The 14,760-nt window shown below is 64.7% G+C and overlaps 1 protein-coding gene across 2 annotated transcripts; it reads left to right on the top strand.

Moving 5' to 3' along the window:
• Window positions 1-5,986: 5,986 nt before the first annotated feature.
• Window positions 5,987-12,582, top strand: PMVK (phosphomevalonate kinase). 2 transcript variants are annotated; one of them, XM_045982258.1, is made up of 5 exons: window positions 5,987-6,286; window positions 7,491-7,554; window positions 9,074-9,226; window positions 11,321-11,450; window positions 12,194-12,582. In XM_045982258.1, exons 1-5 carry the CDS (start codon window positions 6,192-6,194, stop codon window positions 12,376-12,378), a joined length of 627 nt encoding a protein of 208 aa, XP_045838214.1. In that variant the 5' UTR covers window positions 5,987-6,191; the 3' UTR covers window positions 12,379-12,582. The 2 variants fall into 2 exon arrangements, with proteins under 2 accessions (XP_045838214.1, XP_045838215.1); XM_045982259.1 differs by lacking the exon at window positions 5,987-6,286 and adding an exon at window positions 6,935-7,037.
• Window positions 12,583-14,760: the final 2,178 nt, after the last annotated feature.

The following is a 14,760-nucleotide window of genomic DNA, read 5'->3' as shown; positions in this document are numbered from 1 at the left end:
GGCCTGCTCAGTGTCTGGCGCCCCAAAGCCGTCGGTCTGGGGGCTGGGAGGAGCGGACGCGGGCGCGGGCGCGGGGAGCCGCTAGGGGGCGCCCCGCTCCAGGTTTGGCGCTGCCCCCGCCGGCCCCGCGCCCACCTGCCCCCGCCGGCCCCGCGCCCACCTGCCCCCTGCGCGCGGCCGCCCCCGCAGAGCCCAGGCCCCGGACCCCGCTGGGCGCGTCCTTCCTGGCGGGGCTCCTTGACTGCCCTGGACATGGCCCGCGCGTGCGTGTAGCGGCAGAAGGACGCGGGGTGGCCTCGGCGGGCGGGGGTGGACCGGGCGCTCGGGCGCGGGCCGCTGGCAGGGAGGTCCGCAGCCTCGGCAGGGGGTCAGTGACTGCGGCCCGGGTCTTCAGGAAACGGAGCAGGCTTGGGAGGGTGCGGGCTAGGCTGGCCCCAGGGCCTGGATTGGGGCCCCCACGAGGTCGTCTGTGTTAGGGGTTGGAGTCCCCGGCCTTCCGCGGGCGCGCAGCGGACCGGCCAGCTTGGGTTTGCAGGGCCGCGATTCCGGCCAGAAGGGAGGCCACTTTGCTCATCCCCGGGAGGGGCGCAGCCTGGCCTCCTCGGGTTCTTCTCCTGGGCCGGGTTCCTTCTTCTGCATGACAAACTCAGGGAGGCTGGGAAGAGCCCCCAGGCCTCCCCGTCTTACTGGCTGCTCAGGGAGTGGCCGTGCTGAGCTGGCCATCTCAGGGACTGTCCAGTCAGGGTGACAAGGAGAGCCATGAACCCAAGGGGTCTGCCGGGGAGCCCAGGCCAGCAGGGCCGCTGGCCGCTGATTACCCCGTCCGTGGGCTGACCTGGGTAGGCGACGCTCACAGCGGGGGTCATAGGTCAGCAGGCCCGTTTGTCAGCCCCGCGCACCCTCGGCAGCCCTGGGAAGGAGGGAAGCCCGGATCCAGGCCAGCACGTGCAGACAGGCCCGGCCAGGGCAGAGCTGAGTGGCAGCACTCCCCACCCCAACACACGCACGCACGTGCGCGCGCGCGCACACATACGCATTCACACACACCGCTAGTCTGTCCCGAGGGCGGGGGCGGCGCCCTGGGGGCAGGCCCACTGGACTCTGCTGCCCAGCCCTGCTTGGCCTCCCAGACTCTGGCCTGGACCCTCCCGTTTAAGTGCTTGGCTTTTCTGCCTCTTCTCTGAGAACCCCCCCAGCTCGGAGCTCGGCTCCAGGGCTGGGGGCCAACTCGGGGGAATTACTCGAGTCAGGGGTCTCTCTCAGACATTCTGCTCTCAGTAGAAACATTCTACTTCCCTTCGACCCATCCCCACGTCCCCTCTGTTCCCCGGTCTTCCCTCCCTCCCTTCCCTGGTCCTCACTGTCCAGCCTCACTCCTTCCTGGGCTCCTCCCCGCCCCTTCTCCGGGGCCCTCAGCCTGGCCTTCCCTCGCCAGTGCACCCGCCGGCCCTTGGGATCTCCCTGTCTCTCCCTGCCACCCCAGCCCCAGGCCCCAGGCCCTCCCTACTGCATCCCACTCCCACCCATCCCTAGGATGGGGGGGTGCATGGTGATTCCATGGTGGTGAGTGGACTTTGGGCCTGTACAACCCCCATGAGCTCCTTGAAGGTCAAAGCCATGTGTTCCCCCTGAGAACCTCTCCCAGCCAACCCTCCCCCCCCCCGCCCCCATGGGCCCAACCCCGGCCTGGCTGGCTGTCACCTTGGGAACCTCCCAGGGTCACCTTGATGCAGGGATGTCCCCCCATCGGGCTTGTTCCGGACCACATGTGTTCTTGGTCCTTTCACACGTCACCTGCTCTGTGGGTCAGGTAGGGACACTGCAGGGTGGGGGTTGGGCCGCACAGCCCTAAACCCAGACAGCAGGGCCCTCCCTCCCAGTTGACCCCGCAGCTGTCTGAGCCACGGAAGCTGCTGTTCACCTGCTCCCGCACAGTTGTCTGAGCTCTGCCTCCAGCCTCGAGAAAGGTAATGGTCCATCTCTTTGGTAAGTCTCGGCTGCCACAGTAGGCCCGGCCCCGTTCACTGGTGCTTTACTCCGGGCCACATGGAGGCCAGCCTGCCCAGGTCTCTCCTAACTAGACCTTGGGCCGGAGCTGGCTCTGAGGTCAGAACCCCCAGTCTCGGCCCCCCCCCAACTGTGGGCCTCCGCTGAGGTGCCCCTCCCTGCTTTCGGGCCCAGCTTACCCATCAGTAAAGCGGAGACTGAGCATCACAAAGAGTAGTTTTCTTGGTTCAGCCAAGCTGTAAGGGGGGAGCCGGGGGCTCTGAGAGGAGAAGGGGCTGGTTCCCAAAACATGGGGCAGGAGCCTGCTGGGGGGACCGGATTAGTCCGACAGGCAGAGACGTACCCGTCCTCTCCACCGCCACTGCCCCCAGGAGGACTTGGCCTCGCTAACAAGAGAACTGGGAAGGATTACGGGATTTGCCACGGGGGAGGGGGCCTCCGACCCGACAGCGGTCAGGCCCAAGGGAGGGGGAAAGCCCTGTGGCCGGAGGGCTAAGGGGACGGGTCAGGAATCTCCCACAGACCCACCTGCAAGGCTGCCGGAGGAGCGCTGTGGGGGGGAAGGGGGAGGGCGCTCCCGAGGGCACCGGGGGCAGGAGGCCTGTGTGAAGGAAGCTGTGTTTGGACGCTGCGCGCGCGCAGGCAGCCAGGACAGAAGGGACCAGCTGAGAAACTGGGGTACTTAGGAAGTGTCCGCAACAGCCCAGGAGCGAGGTGATGCGGGCCTGACTTGGAGCACGCGACGGACTGGATGAGCCTTGAATGGGCCCGGGTGGGGGCATCTGCGGGGTTGGGACTCCAGCTTTCCAGCCTTGGGACAGGTGGGTGACCACTTCCCCTGCACCGCTGCAGCGCTGGGAAGGGAGGTGCTGGTGTTGCAGGCGTGGGGTGGCGAGGAGAAAGCAGCGGGGCTGGACTCCGCAGGATGAGGGAGAGGGAAAGTGCCGGCCTCTCGGCTGGTGGCCCACGACTCCAGACACGTGGGTGCCCCCTCTCCCCGTTCCCTCCAAGGCAGGGCCCCGCTGGAGAAGTCAGACGCTTAACCTTACAGAGCCCAAGGGGAGCGACCTGTCCACCAAGGCCGCCGTCAGGTTGGCGCGGGGCAGGCGGAACTGAAGCCAGGTGCTGTGGAGAGGAAAGCGGCAGCCCCATTTGGAAGGCCCGGCACCCGTGGGCCACACAGACTTGCCATGCTTGCCTCTGGAAGGTGGCCTCGGGCCGTCACTGAGGCAGCCTGTGTGGGGGGGGGGGTGGCGCAGGGGGGCAGAAACCTTGGCATGAGGGCTTCCCGGCGACAAGATGCCCCCCTCGTCCCCCGCGAGTGCATGGCTGTGTGCGCAGCAGGTCCCGGGGCCCCCAGGCTGGCGTCACTGCTGTTTGGGAAGCGAGAGCGGGGTGCTGGGGAGGAGCGGGGGAAGCAGTTCCGGGGTGCCGAGCCACGCAGACCCAGCTCCTCTGCTCACGGCTCCTGACCGAGGCCTGTCGGTCTGCCCCCTAAATAAAATAAAAGCCAGCTTCTGTCAATAGAAGACCATGAGATGAAATCAATAAAGGACTCTTTCGGTGGCTGTGGGGTCAGTTCCCCACCTCCAAAGCTGACGTCGGTGCACGATCACCTAACAGAAGAACGAAAATGATTCTCTCCATCGGCAATCTTTATTTAAAAACGTCTTGTTTAGGGGCGCCTGGGTGGCTCAGTGTGTTAAAGCCTCTGCCTTCGGCTCAGGTCATGATCTCAGGACTCTGGGATCGAGCCCCGCATCGGGCTCTCTGCTCAGCAGGGAGCCTGCTTCCTCCTCTCTCTCTGCCTGCCTCTCTGACTACTTGTGATCTCTCTCTGTCAAATAAATAAATAAAATCTTTAAAAAAAAACAAACAAAAAACCAAACAAACAAAAACGTCTTGTTTAGGGGCGCCGGGGCGGCTCATTCGGTGAAGTGTCCGCCTTCGGCTCAGGTTTGATCCCACGGTCCTGGGATGGAGCCCCACGGGTCTCCCTCTGTCTCTGCCTGCCACTCCCCCTGCCTGCGCGCTCTCCCTCCCTCTTTCTCCGTGTCAAATAATAAAATCTTAAGAAAAAATGGTCTGCCTTCTTAGTGAGGGGTGACTCTCAGGCATAATTGTGTTCTTGGCTCCTGGGGCCACTTCTCTGTCATCGGAGGCAGGCACTGGCCTCTTCAAGCCTTGTCTTCCGGAACCCGCAGGAGGCTGCGTGGGCTGGTGTCCACCCAGAACTCGGGCTGTGCCTTCCCGGCTCATGCCGCGCCTGCCTGACAATCCCGGTCCTCCCCTCCTCCCCCTCCGCAGCACCCGGCCTGCAGACCAGGCCTGCTACCCTAGAAGGAGGCCTCACGTTTGTGCAGAACCGCACAGCTTGCAAACGCTTTTCATGCACGCTAACGTATGTGAGTTCTCTCGGCGGTGGCGGGGCCCGAACTTCAAGGGCTGGCGGTGTCTCTGCGAGGGAAGCACGGCTTTGTGGAGTAGGTGAGCGAGCGGCCCTGGAGAGCAGGGCGGCTCCGTGGGGGACTCTGCAGGCTGAACGCTTCTGGGGACAAGGCCCAGGGTGTTCCAGGGGAGCAATGTCTGAGGTGAGGAGGAGGAAGAACCCTCTGGCCATCTGAGGTCAAGGGTCACCCTGCCGCAATAGGCCTGGGAGACAAGCCAAGCTGCGGTGCTGGGAAGTGCTGGGACTGCCGGCTGCCCGACCTGACCAGGGAAAAGGCCGCCCAGCCGGGTGGTTAGGAACCTTGCAGGAGCTGGGGTTTTCCACGAGGCAAGGGAAGCCGACATGGAAAGGAGGGAGGCCTCGGACACGAAGTCTGTGCTGAGGTAGGAGGGCTGGGGGGGAAACCCTCCATCCGAGAGGGCAGCGGGGGGACACTGAGGCGACTCTGAGAAGCGGTGAGACTATTTCCGATGGGATCGTCCGCTGGGAACTCCTGGGAGCTCCGCGCAGCGGGGACGGGAGAGGATCCGGGTCCGGTGCAGGAAGGACCCACGCGGAGTCCCGAGTCCTTCTAGCGGTGGAGGAGGGCTCCGGGCCTTCCGTGGGCCCCGAACGCGTGCTTGCTGGGGGCGCGCTGGGAGGCCGAGTCCTCGCTGAATCCGGACGAGGGGACAAGGGGCGCCTGCCCCACTGCGCGCTGAAGACGCCGCAGCCCCGCGGCCCGCGTTCTCGCCCCAGGCCCGAGCGGGTCCGAGCTGGAAGGGAGCCCCACGGTGTGCAGCGCCGAGCCACGGACGAGCGCGGGCACCGCACGCTTGCTTCGAACCGGCCCGAACACGGCACCTTCCGGGAGCCCGTCCTCTCCGCGTCCGGCCGCGCCCAGGCCCCGCCGGGCTTCTGCGCCCAGGACGCCGCGAGTCCCGGGCTCCCCCGCCCACGCCCCCTTCTCTGCCCGACGGCCTCGGCCCTGGCGGCTCGCAGCAGCGGACAGGCGCAGACGAGCAGGCCGGCGGGTCGCTGCTCTGGGCCAGGCCGCTCCCGCCGCGGGCTTCCCGGGAGCCGGCGGACCCCCGCACCTCCAGGGTCCCGGCCCGACTCCGCGTAGCACGAGGTCGTCTGGGCCCGGCTGACTCCCACCCCCTTCAGCGCCCCCCAGCGACGCCAGCGCGCCAGGTGCGTCCCACCCGGCCAGCGCCCGCCAGCCGCCCGCGCGGGGATGCGCCCGCGGGAACCGCAGCGGCAGCTCCCGCGTCCGCAAACCCGCGAGCGCACCCCGCCCCGCCTGACGTCACAGACACGCCCCCCCGGAACCGCCCCCTCCCGCCCCTCCGGGAGGACCCACGTTCACCGCGGGGCACGGACGAGGTCGCTCTTAGTCCGTGCGCCTCGGTGCCCCACGAGGAGGGAGGCCCGCAGAGCTGCTCAGCCTGATCTCGGCTGTTCTTTCTCTCCGGTTTCCAGGGCTGCGTGGCGCAGCCGTGAGGCTCAGCTCGGGGCATTTCAGGGCTTCACCCCTAGAAGGAGAATGGTTGTGTCCGGGTGACGTCAGGCTCCGGGCGGGGCCGGGCCGTTCCGAGGGAGCTCCGCGGGGGACCGTCCTTCGGGCGGAGCCACGCCCCCCGTCGGCGTGCGGCGCTGGGGGCGTGTCCACGGCGGCTCTCTCTGCGGCTGCGCGGGCGCTGGCCGGGGGTCCCGGCGCGGGCGGCATCCTGGACGGCGGCGGGAAGGCGGCCGCATGGCTCCGCGGCGAGGAGTCCCGTGCCTGGTGCTGCTGGTCAGCGGGAAGAGGAAGTCCGGGAAGGATTTCGTGGCCGAGGCGCTGCGGAGCAGGTGTCCGCGGGGTGGGGCGGAGGGGCGCCAGGTGGCGCGAGGGCTGGGCTGGGGGAGGCGTCCGCGGGCGTCCGGGAGCAGGTGACAGCTTCAGCGGCGGCTGCCGAGTGCGTCCCCTCTCTAGCTCCGGCCTGTGTTCTGTCTCAGCGAGGTGCTGTGATCGGAGCAGTAATGCCGGGCAGGGGCGGGGCGGGGGTGCTGGACGAGGTCGTGGGGGGCCCGGGCAGACGTCGCCCTGGGCTCACACCAGGGACCCAAACCCCTTTCCCTTAGCTGCATTTCTCCTTGCCCCCACCCCGCCCCGCACACACGAGTCGACTCGGTAGGCGTCAGAAGCAGGGCCTGTGCAGTGCACCCCTGGGGTTTGCAGCCTGACTTTCCACCTCCTTGTTCGGGATCTTGCAGAGTCTTAGCCGCTGGCGTCCCAGTCTCCTCATCTGCGAACGGAGATCATCATAGGCTGCTCATAAGGCTTCCAGGAGTCACACCTGCGAAGAGCTTAGAGCAGTCCTTGGCGCCTGGGAGAGACCGGAGCGGGCTGGTGGCCATTGCTCCCTGCCCTGTTGCTTTGGGGCTATCAGTTCCCACCCTCAGGCTCCTCACCTGAATGGTGGAGGTCAGAGCGCTGGACTCCCTGGCCGGTGTGGAAGGACGGGGCAGGAGCGGTGTGTTCCCGGGGTCCAGATCCAGCGCCCCACAAATGGCCGGTGGAGTAACTGAACAGGGGAGTGAATGAGTGATTCATGCTGTGGTGAGCACCGCGGTGGAGACCGAGATACCCTGGCTGTGTGAGAACTAGGCCAGGGGCCGGGCAGTAACCTCACCCAGGGAACATGGCCAGTGGAATTCTGGTTGTGTTTGTCCTGCTTGTTAGTTTCAGGACTGTTGACATGCCCCTGTTTCCTAAAAATCCCTCAGGACACAACAGAAAGTGCTGTCCCCACCTTACAGGTGAAGAGTTAGAGTCAGGGAGGAGGAGATGTGACAGTCACAGAGATACACAGCAGAAATGCGACTTCAGAGGGCTGCCTGGCTGGCTCAGGCCGGAGCGCGTGTGACTCACACTCTTGCTCTCAGGATCATGAGTTCCAGCCTACTGAAATAAACAAAGAAAGAAGGAAAAAGGAAAGGGGACCTCAATGCCCTGGACTTGTTGGGGTCCTGGAAACTAGGTTAACTGGGTTTGGTTCTGCCCGTCCTGCAGACTCGGCGAGGATGTCTGTGCCGTCCTCCGACTCTCGGGTCCACTCAAGGAACAGTACGCTCAGGTAGGTGAGGGCTCTGGGCGTCGGGTGGGTCTGGAGGAGCCTGCTTGTGTGCTGGCTGTCATCCTGAGCACGGTCCCCACGACCGCTGGCGGCAGGGGGTGGACAGCTCCTGCTTTTCTGTGGCGTGACTGCTAGGGACAGTTGCTCCTTAAGCTTCTGGCCACCTCCCCAGAGTATGTTCAGGAAAGCCTGTTCAGGAGAGGCTGGAGAAGCGAGCTGCCAGATCTGGGGCTGGGTTATTATGAGGGCCTGGGGTTCTTCCCCGAGACATCGAATCATCTGGGGCGTCAAGATATCTCATTAAGTGAAAAGCAGGTTGTAGGACTGTGCACAGAAAACACTACGTTTGTATAAAAATGGAGAAAAGTTGTAAATATATTTGCTTGTATTTTCAGCCACGTAACAAGTATTTCTGGGGTGCTTGAGGCGTGAGAAGCCAGGGTGGGGTACGTAGGAGGCTCTGTCCTGGGCTGCCTCCAGGGAGGGGAGCAGTGGTGGGAGAGAAATCTTTCGCTGTAAACAAATATGCATCTTTTGAACTTTGAACCATGTGGATTAAAAAAAAAAAAAAGATTGTAAAAAAAACACTCGGGATCTCTTAGAGCCTTGGCGTTCAGACAGGAAGCCCCGAGGGTGAGACCAGCTTCCCAGACTGGAAGGGGCCCTCGTGGCTTCCCTTTCTGCCCCTGGCTTCTCGGTGCACCTGTCCAGGGACCTGTGCGCCGGCCCCTTGTTCAGCTGGCCTGAGTCTGGCCTTCTCCATTTTTATACGTGGGGACCTAGTTTCCCGATGTGGGGTGGCGGCCGGCCTCACTGTGGAGCGGGGCGCAGGAAGGTGGTGGCCCTTTAGTCTGCAGACGAAGAAACTGAGTCTGGGAAGGTCCAGCTGCAGCGAGTTAGAGGAGCCGAAATCTGCCCCGAGTGGCGAGTTTCAGACCCCTTCCCACCCTGGCGCCCCTGGGAGGACCCCTCCTGTACTCTGTGTCCCCAGGAAAGGGAAGGCAAGCAAGGATGGCCTGAGCGGATGGTCTGAGCTGCCCCTCTTGCCCCCAGGAGTCCCTGGAGCCAGATGGAGGAGCCCGGACCTTGGGGGTGGGGGAGAGGAGGGAGACGGTGCCTGGGGCGGGGCTGGGGGTGGCTGGGCATGCGCTGTTTTCAGGTTTCTTGCTTTGTTGGAGGCCAAGCCAGTGCCCAGGGGACGCAGACTAATTTCAGGACTAGTTTAAGCCAGAAATACTTGGGGAGGTAAAGCTGTGCGGAGAGAGAAAAGCCACATCACCCGTTTTAAAGATAACCCGGATCAACTTCCGGATCGCCCCAGGCTGGTCTCTCTCTGCTGCTCTTCGGGATTTGTGTTTCCAGCTCCCTGTCCCTGCAGACTGGGTCTTGGTGGCAGCCTCCTGGTCCTTGCACTGCCCCCGCGGGGTGGAAGGGGGAGGGCGGGGACGGCTCTTCCCCTGTTTCGGGAGAGACCGGGGAGGCGGAGGCTGGCAGTGTGGACATTGTGCGCTTTGGGCAGGAGCATGGCTTGGACTTCCAGAGACTCCTGGACGCCAGCGCCTACAAGGAGGCCCACCGGAGGGACATGATCCGCTGGGGCGAGGAGAAGCGCCAGGCAGACCCAGGCTTCTTCTGCAGGAAGGTTGTGGAGGGCGTCTCTCAGCCCATCTGGGTGAGTGGCTCTGGGCGGCCTGTGGCCACTCACCTTCTCTGTCCGCGTCTTCACTGCCTTCGCCTCCTGCTGGATCTCACCGGCCGTGTTCGCTCCTGCCCTGGCCCAGGCCTCCATCCTCGTCCCCTACGGCCCCTTCCCCACCCAGCAGCTAGAACGGCTGTTTGGGAACAATCCAAGACCGGTCACTGCTCTGCTGAGAACCTTTGTCCATTGTTCTGTTCAACCACGCTGACGTCCGCAACAGGCTTCCGGGCCCTGAGCCGTCCGGTCCCACTGCCCGATTAGCCGCCTGCTCCCTGCGCTGCGGCTGCGTCGGCGTTCTCTCCGGCCCGCGAGTCAGCCTCCTTCTGGAGTCAGGGCCTTCGTGGGTGTTCTGCCTGCTGGAGATGCCCCTTCTTTCCCTCCTCACCGGGTTCACCCCAGCCTGGCTGGCACGCCACCTCCGCCAGGGAGCCTTCCCTGATACCCGGGCCTCGACTGATGCTTGCCGTCCAGTGCTCCCACAGCACCAAACCCCTTCCCGACCTCCTCGTTCTGGCAGCCCGTATGCTGTGTACCGGCCTGGCTCCTGGCGATGTGGGGGGTTCGTCACTGCAAACATACGACAAAGTCCCTGCTCTCGGGGAACTGCCGTTATCACCCAGGCGGAGGGAGTTAGGAAGACAGAACATGTCAGGTGGGGGTCGGTACTCAGCAGCAGGGCGAAGCAGACCGGGGCCGTGAGGCTTCCCCGGACCCCACGGCACGGAGCGGGCCCGTAGGAGGCGAGGGCCTGAGCCAAGTAGGAATTCCCGAGTCGGGGGCAAGTGGCAGGAGGTGAGGCTGAGTCAAGCCGGTGCTTTGGAAGAGTGGGGTCGGCTCCCGGGAGGCACCTGGGGGTCAGGCGAGGAAGTGGAGGCCAGAGTGGGGTCTTTCTGGACGGGTAGAGGGGCCGGGGTCAGATGCGGGGACGAGGCAGGCTCTGCACAGGCTGCGGACGTGGGTGTGAGGCGGGAGGCCGTGCGAGGGTTTGGCTCCGAGCAGCCGGACAGAAGAGTTCTCTGAGCCGGGGGAGGTGTGGGGACAGGACTGGGAGCTCGGTGTCGCTGAGGGCACCCGTGGCACGGCGGCGCTGGAAGCTGCCGGGCTGACGTCTGGGCTCTGAGGCTGTGAGCACCAGGTTGGCGCCCTCCCGGCACGGGCCGAGGGCCTGCATACCAGCGTCGCTGTGACATACCAGCGTCGCTGTGACATGCACGTGGCTCCTGGGGAGCCAGTGTGTCAGCATCAGCAGCGGCCGCTGGTCTCTCTGTTTGCTGCTTGGCTGGTTCGTGGCCACGTGCTGCTGCTGGGAGCGTCCCCAAGGCCTTCCGTCGTGGAGCGGACTCCGGGGAGGGCAGCCACCGGCCACGAGCAGCCTAACAGACGGTGATGGTTTCAGGGCCCTGCTGCTTGGCGGGACGTCCCCAGGGGGCGGGAAGGGAGCCAGGGTGGTAGGAAGCGTCCCGCAGGAGGAACACTGCGACAGAGATGTCTGCCGGCAAGGGAGCCTGGCCTGCGCTTGGCCGGGCAGCAGGGGCCGCGTGCGTCCCTAAGAGCACGTGGGTGGCGTCTGGGGACAGACCAGAGGGGTCCAGTGAGGGGGGTGTTGCGGGAACACGGTGGGTTCCAGGTCATATGGGGCGCTATAAGCTGGCCGTAGACTTCAGATTTTCTTAGAGCAACAGGAGGCCTCTGAGGGGCTTAGGCAGTGATCTGTCTTCGGTGGTAGAAGGTGTTGGGAGCATCTCCGTTTCTGGCCTCCGTCTGTTCATCTGCCCAACAGCAGCGCTGGACCCGCTGATCCGACCTCCAGGCCCGAGCCTCGGCTTCAGCTCAGCAGCGGCCCCAGAGTGTGGCGGGCCCATGGCGACCGGGAGGGCAACCTGCAAGTGGGGGACAGCGCGCGACCGCGGGGTCACGGGTGACACCTGTCTGGCTTCGCTAGCCCCTCCTAGCCCTCTGTGCTGGCTCGTGTCGGCGCGGGGAGGGGCTGGGTCTTCCCGCCACCGCCTGGGCCCTGCCCCTCTGCCCTCTGTCCTGCTGGTCACCTGCCTGTACTCTTTCCTGCAGCTGGTGAGTGACACACGGAGGCTGTCAGACATCCAGTGGTTCCGGGAGGCCTACGGGGCTCTGACACAGACGGTGCGCGTGGTGGCCTCGGAGCAGAGCCGACAGCAGCGCGGCTGGGAGTTCACCCCAGGTGAGCCGCGCGGCCTTCGTCCCAGCCCCACGCTCTCCGTCTGCGCTCTTCTGGCGGGCTGTGGCGGACCGAGCCTGGGAGGGTAAGAGGGGATCTGGGGCCTGGGGCTCAAGACTGCCTCCAGGTAGAGACTGGAGTGGGGTTGGAGAGGGTGTCCTTGGGGCTGACGGTTTGCCCATGATCTTGGCCTGGTGCCCTTACCTGGGCTGGCCCCTCTAGGCCAGTGGGACCCGCTGCTGGGTCCTTTACCTCTGTGTCCCGGGTGTTTGATGAGCAGCGTGTCTGTGTGGGGCAGGCAAGCCTGGGTCCTGCCCCGTGGCTTCTTTGTGCCCGAGGTCCCAGGACCCAGCGGGCGCTGCTCTGTGAGGCTGCTGTCCCCTGGTGTCTGCTGCAGACAGGGCTGTGCTGGCATTTTGCACGCACGATCTCACTCTGCGGTTCCTAAACCTGCCCGGCAAACCCTCCCCGGAGGATGGGATCAGAGGCTTCCTGTAAGATGAAGCCGCCCGTCCCACTGGGTTCTGTGGTTTCAGAAGACCCATCCACGCTCCGTGGACAGTGGCCACAAAGGGCAAAGTCAGGGGACACTCTGGGGGCGCTCGGCCGGCTGCGGGTGGGTGCAGGAGGCTCTCCGGTGGCCCGAGGGAGGCCAGGAGGGGCAGCTCCATCTGGGGCCAGCAGGCCCTCGTGCCCAGGGGCCGCCCACGTGGACGGGGCCTGACCTCACCACGCCCCCTGCGCAGGGGTTGACGATGCCGAGTCAGAGTGTGGCCTGGACAACTTCGGGGCCTTCGACTGGGTCCTTGAGAACCACGGGGACGAGCGGCACCTGGAGGAGCAGCTGGAGAACCTGGTGGCCTTTGTCCAGTCCCGGTGTCCGTGCCGGGTCCCGGGAGCGGCGGCCGCTGCGCCTCCCCTGGATGTGTAGTCTCCGACGCCGGCTGGGGGCCCGGCCAGTGCCAGATAAGCCAGGACACCCTGGGGACCTCGCCTCCTCGGGCACAGGACTGCCCCGCCTCTTTAGGAGGAGACCGAAGGGCAAAGAGGGGCCCCTGGTGCCGGCCCGGCTGCTCTGTCTGGACGCCCTCGGCCCAGGGCTCCCCAGCGCGGACCTAATAAACCGTCCTGGAGCACACTCAACTGCCCACGGCTCTCACTCCCCCACGCCAGCACAGCCGCATGGGGCCGGACAGCCGGTGGCGCTGTGGGCCCCGCTCTGGCTCCCATCGGGGTGGCCGCGTCCTGCAGAGCCCGGCCTGGGTCGCGTGGGGGGTGGTTCCGCTCGGAGGGAGGCAGGTTTGGGGTCCGAGGGTCTCGTCTTCAGGGACGGCCCCACGAGAGGCTCCAGGTGCTACGCCACCAGCAAGTGCCCAGAGGGCCTGGGGTACCGTAGAGCCACAGCCGTGCTGGAGATCCACGGACTCCCTGTAACCGTGGTGAGGCCCTGGGCTGGTCACGTCACCGGATCGAGCCTCTGCGTGCCCATGGTAGGGCTTGGATGTGACTTGTTTTATTTTACTTTATTTTATCTTATATTTTATGTTATTTAGTTTGTTATTTATGTTATTTATTTATGTAAAGATTTTATGTATTTATTTGACAGAGATCACAAGTAGGCAGAGAGGCAGGCAGAGAGGGAGGGGGAAGCAGGCTCCCCACCGAGCAGAGAGCCCGATGTGGGACTCGATCCCAGGACCTCGGGACCATGACCTGTGCTGAAAGCAGAGGCTTAACCCACTGAGCCCCCTAGGTGCCCCATGTTACTTATTTTTAAAGATTTCATTCATTTGAGAGAGACAGCAACAGAGAGAGCGAGAGAACAGAAGCCGGAACGAGGGGAGAAGCAGGCTCCCTGCTGACCCAGGAGCCAGACGCGGGGCTTGACCTGGGACCCAGGTTCACAGCCCCTGCCGAAGGCAGTCACTTCACCGACTGGGCCCCCCAGGCGCCCCTATTTTGCTATTTTTAAAAGATACTTTATTTTACTTTGAAGAGAGATGGGGGAGGGGTAAGGAGAGGGAGAAGCTCAGCAGACTCCGTGCTGAGCCAGGAGCTCGACACGGGGCTCGACCCCAGGACCCCGGGATCATGACCTGAGCCGAAGGCAGACGTGTGACCCGTGGAGACCCCCAGGCGCCCCTCAAGCACTTTAAGAATTTATGAAGGAGAGGACAGCTCAGAAGGTGCCTCCTGGACCGGAGCCGGAGGCGTGGGTGCAGCAGCCACAGCCCTGGTGGTTGTGGAACGGCCCGCGTTGCCAGGGTCGCCGTCTGCCACACAGACTGGGGTGTTCTCACCCCCACGGAGCCGGGAGCGGCCTGAGGGTCCCGGACGGCAGAGCCTGCACGGGGTCAGCATGTGTCCCCGAAGCCTGTGTCTGTCCACCTTCCCTGGTGTGCGTCCTTCAGGGTCTGGGATACTGGCCCCCCCACCCCCCGGGAGGGCGGCCGTCCCTGCCCGCACCCGAGACCCCGGGCTCAGGAGGGGTGTGAGCCTGGCGAGGGCTCGCTCCTCATGCCTCCTCCTGGCGTGGTGACGTGGGTCCACGGGACACTGTGTCGGCGATAGCATGCGCGTGTGTGTTGTGAGATCGTCAGCGCAGAGGGAGGCTCGTTCGTGCCCCCCGTCACCGCCCCTCGCTGTCGTGCGTGCGGGAGGCACGTTTTCTTTATCTGCTCTTCCGGCCGTGGAGAGTTTGCCGTTTCCGCGTCTTGGCCTCCGTGAATGTGGGGTGCGGCCGTGTCCTCGGCGTGGGGCTTCCCTTCCCTGCGGACATGAGTCCAGCAGTGGGATTGCTGGGTGGTCGCCGGGGGATCCTTACGTCTAACATCGAGGAGGCAGGGGGGAGGAGGGGGGAGGCGGGGCCGGTGGGCTTGACCCGTCCCTGTCCTCGTGCCCATGCCGGTCCCCACCCCGGGAGCGCGGCTCACGTAGCCCCTGGCTCCGGGAGGTTTGGAAGGTCAGGGCGTCCGTCCCCCACCCCTTGACAGGTTGGCACTGAGGCCTCCCAAAACAGGAGGCCCTGGTGTCTAACCAGTCCCTTCCGGATTTGAAGTTCCTCTGTCCTTAAGAAATGCTATCTGTCTAAATAGCAAATCCAAGCATAATCCCGACTTTTGCTTCTCTGTGGCGACGGGAGCTCTCCGGCTTTGGTTCTGAGGTGTTCCCCCTGCCGGGCTGGTCTTCACTGACTGTGGTCCTGGCACCCCGTCCTGCTAGGAAGTGTTTCAGTTATCACACGTCTAGTGTTCCAGTGACGACTTGTAGCAGCGACATTCCCGTACTCGCGTGTTCTGTTCCGCTTCTCAGC

Source organism: Meles meles, chromosome 17, assembly GCF_922984935.1.
Source record: "Meles meles chromosome 17, mMelMel3.1 paternal haplotype, whole genome shotgun sequence".
Classification (NCBI taxonomy): Eukaryota; Metazoa; Chordata; class Mammalia; order Carnivora; family Mustelidae; genus Meles; species Meles meles.
The sequence above is the reverse complement of the archived record's forward strand: the minus strand, read 5'-3'. Positions and strand labels throughout refer to the sequence as shown.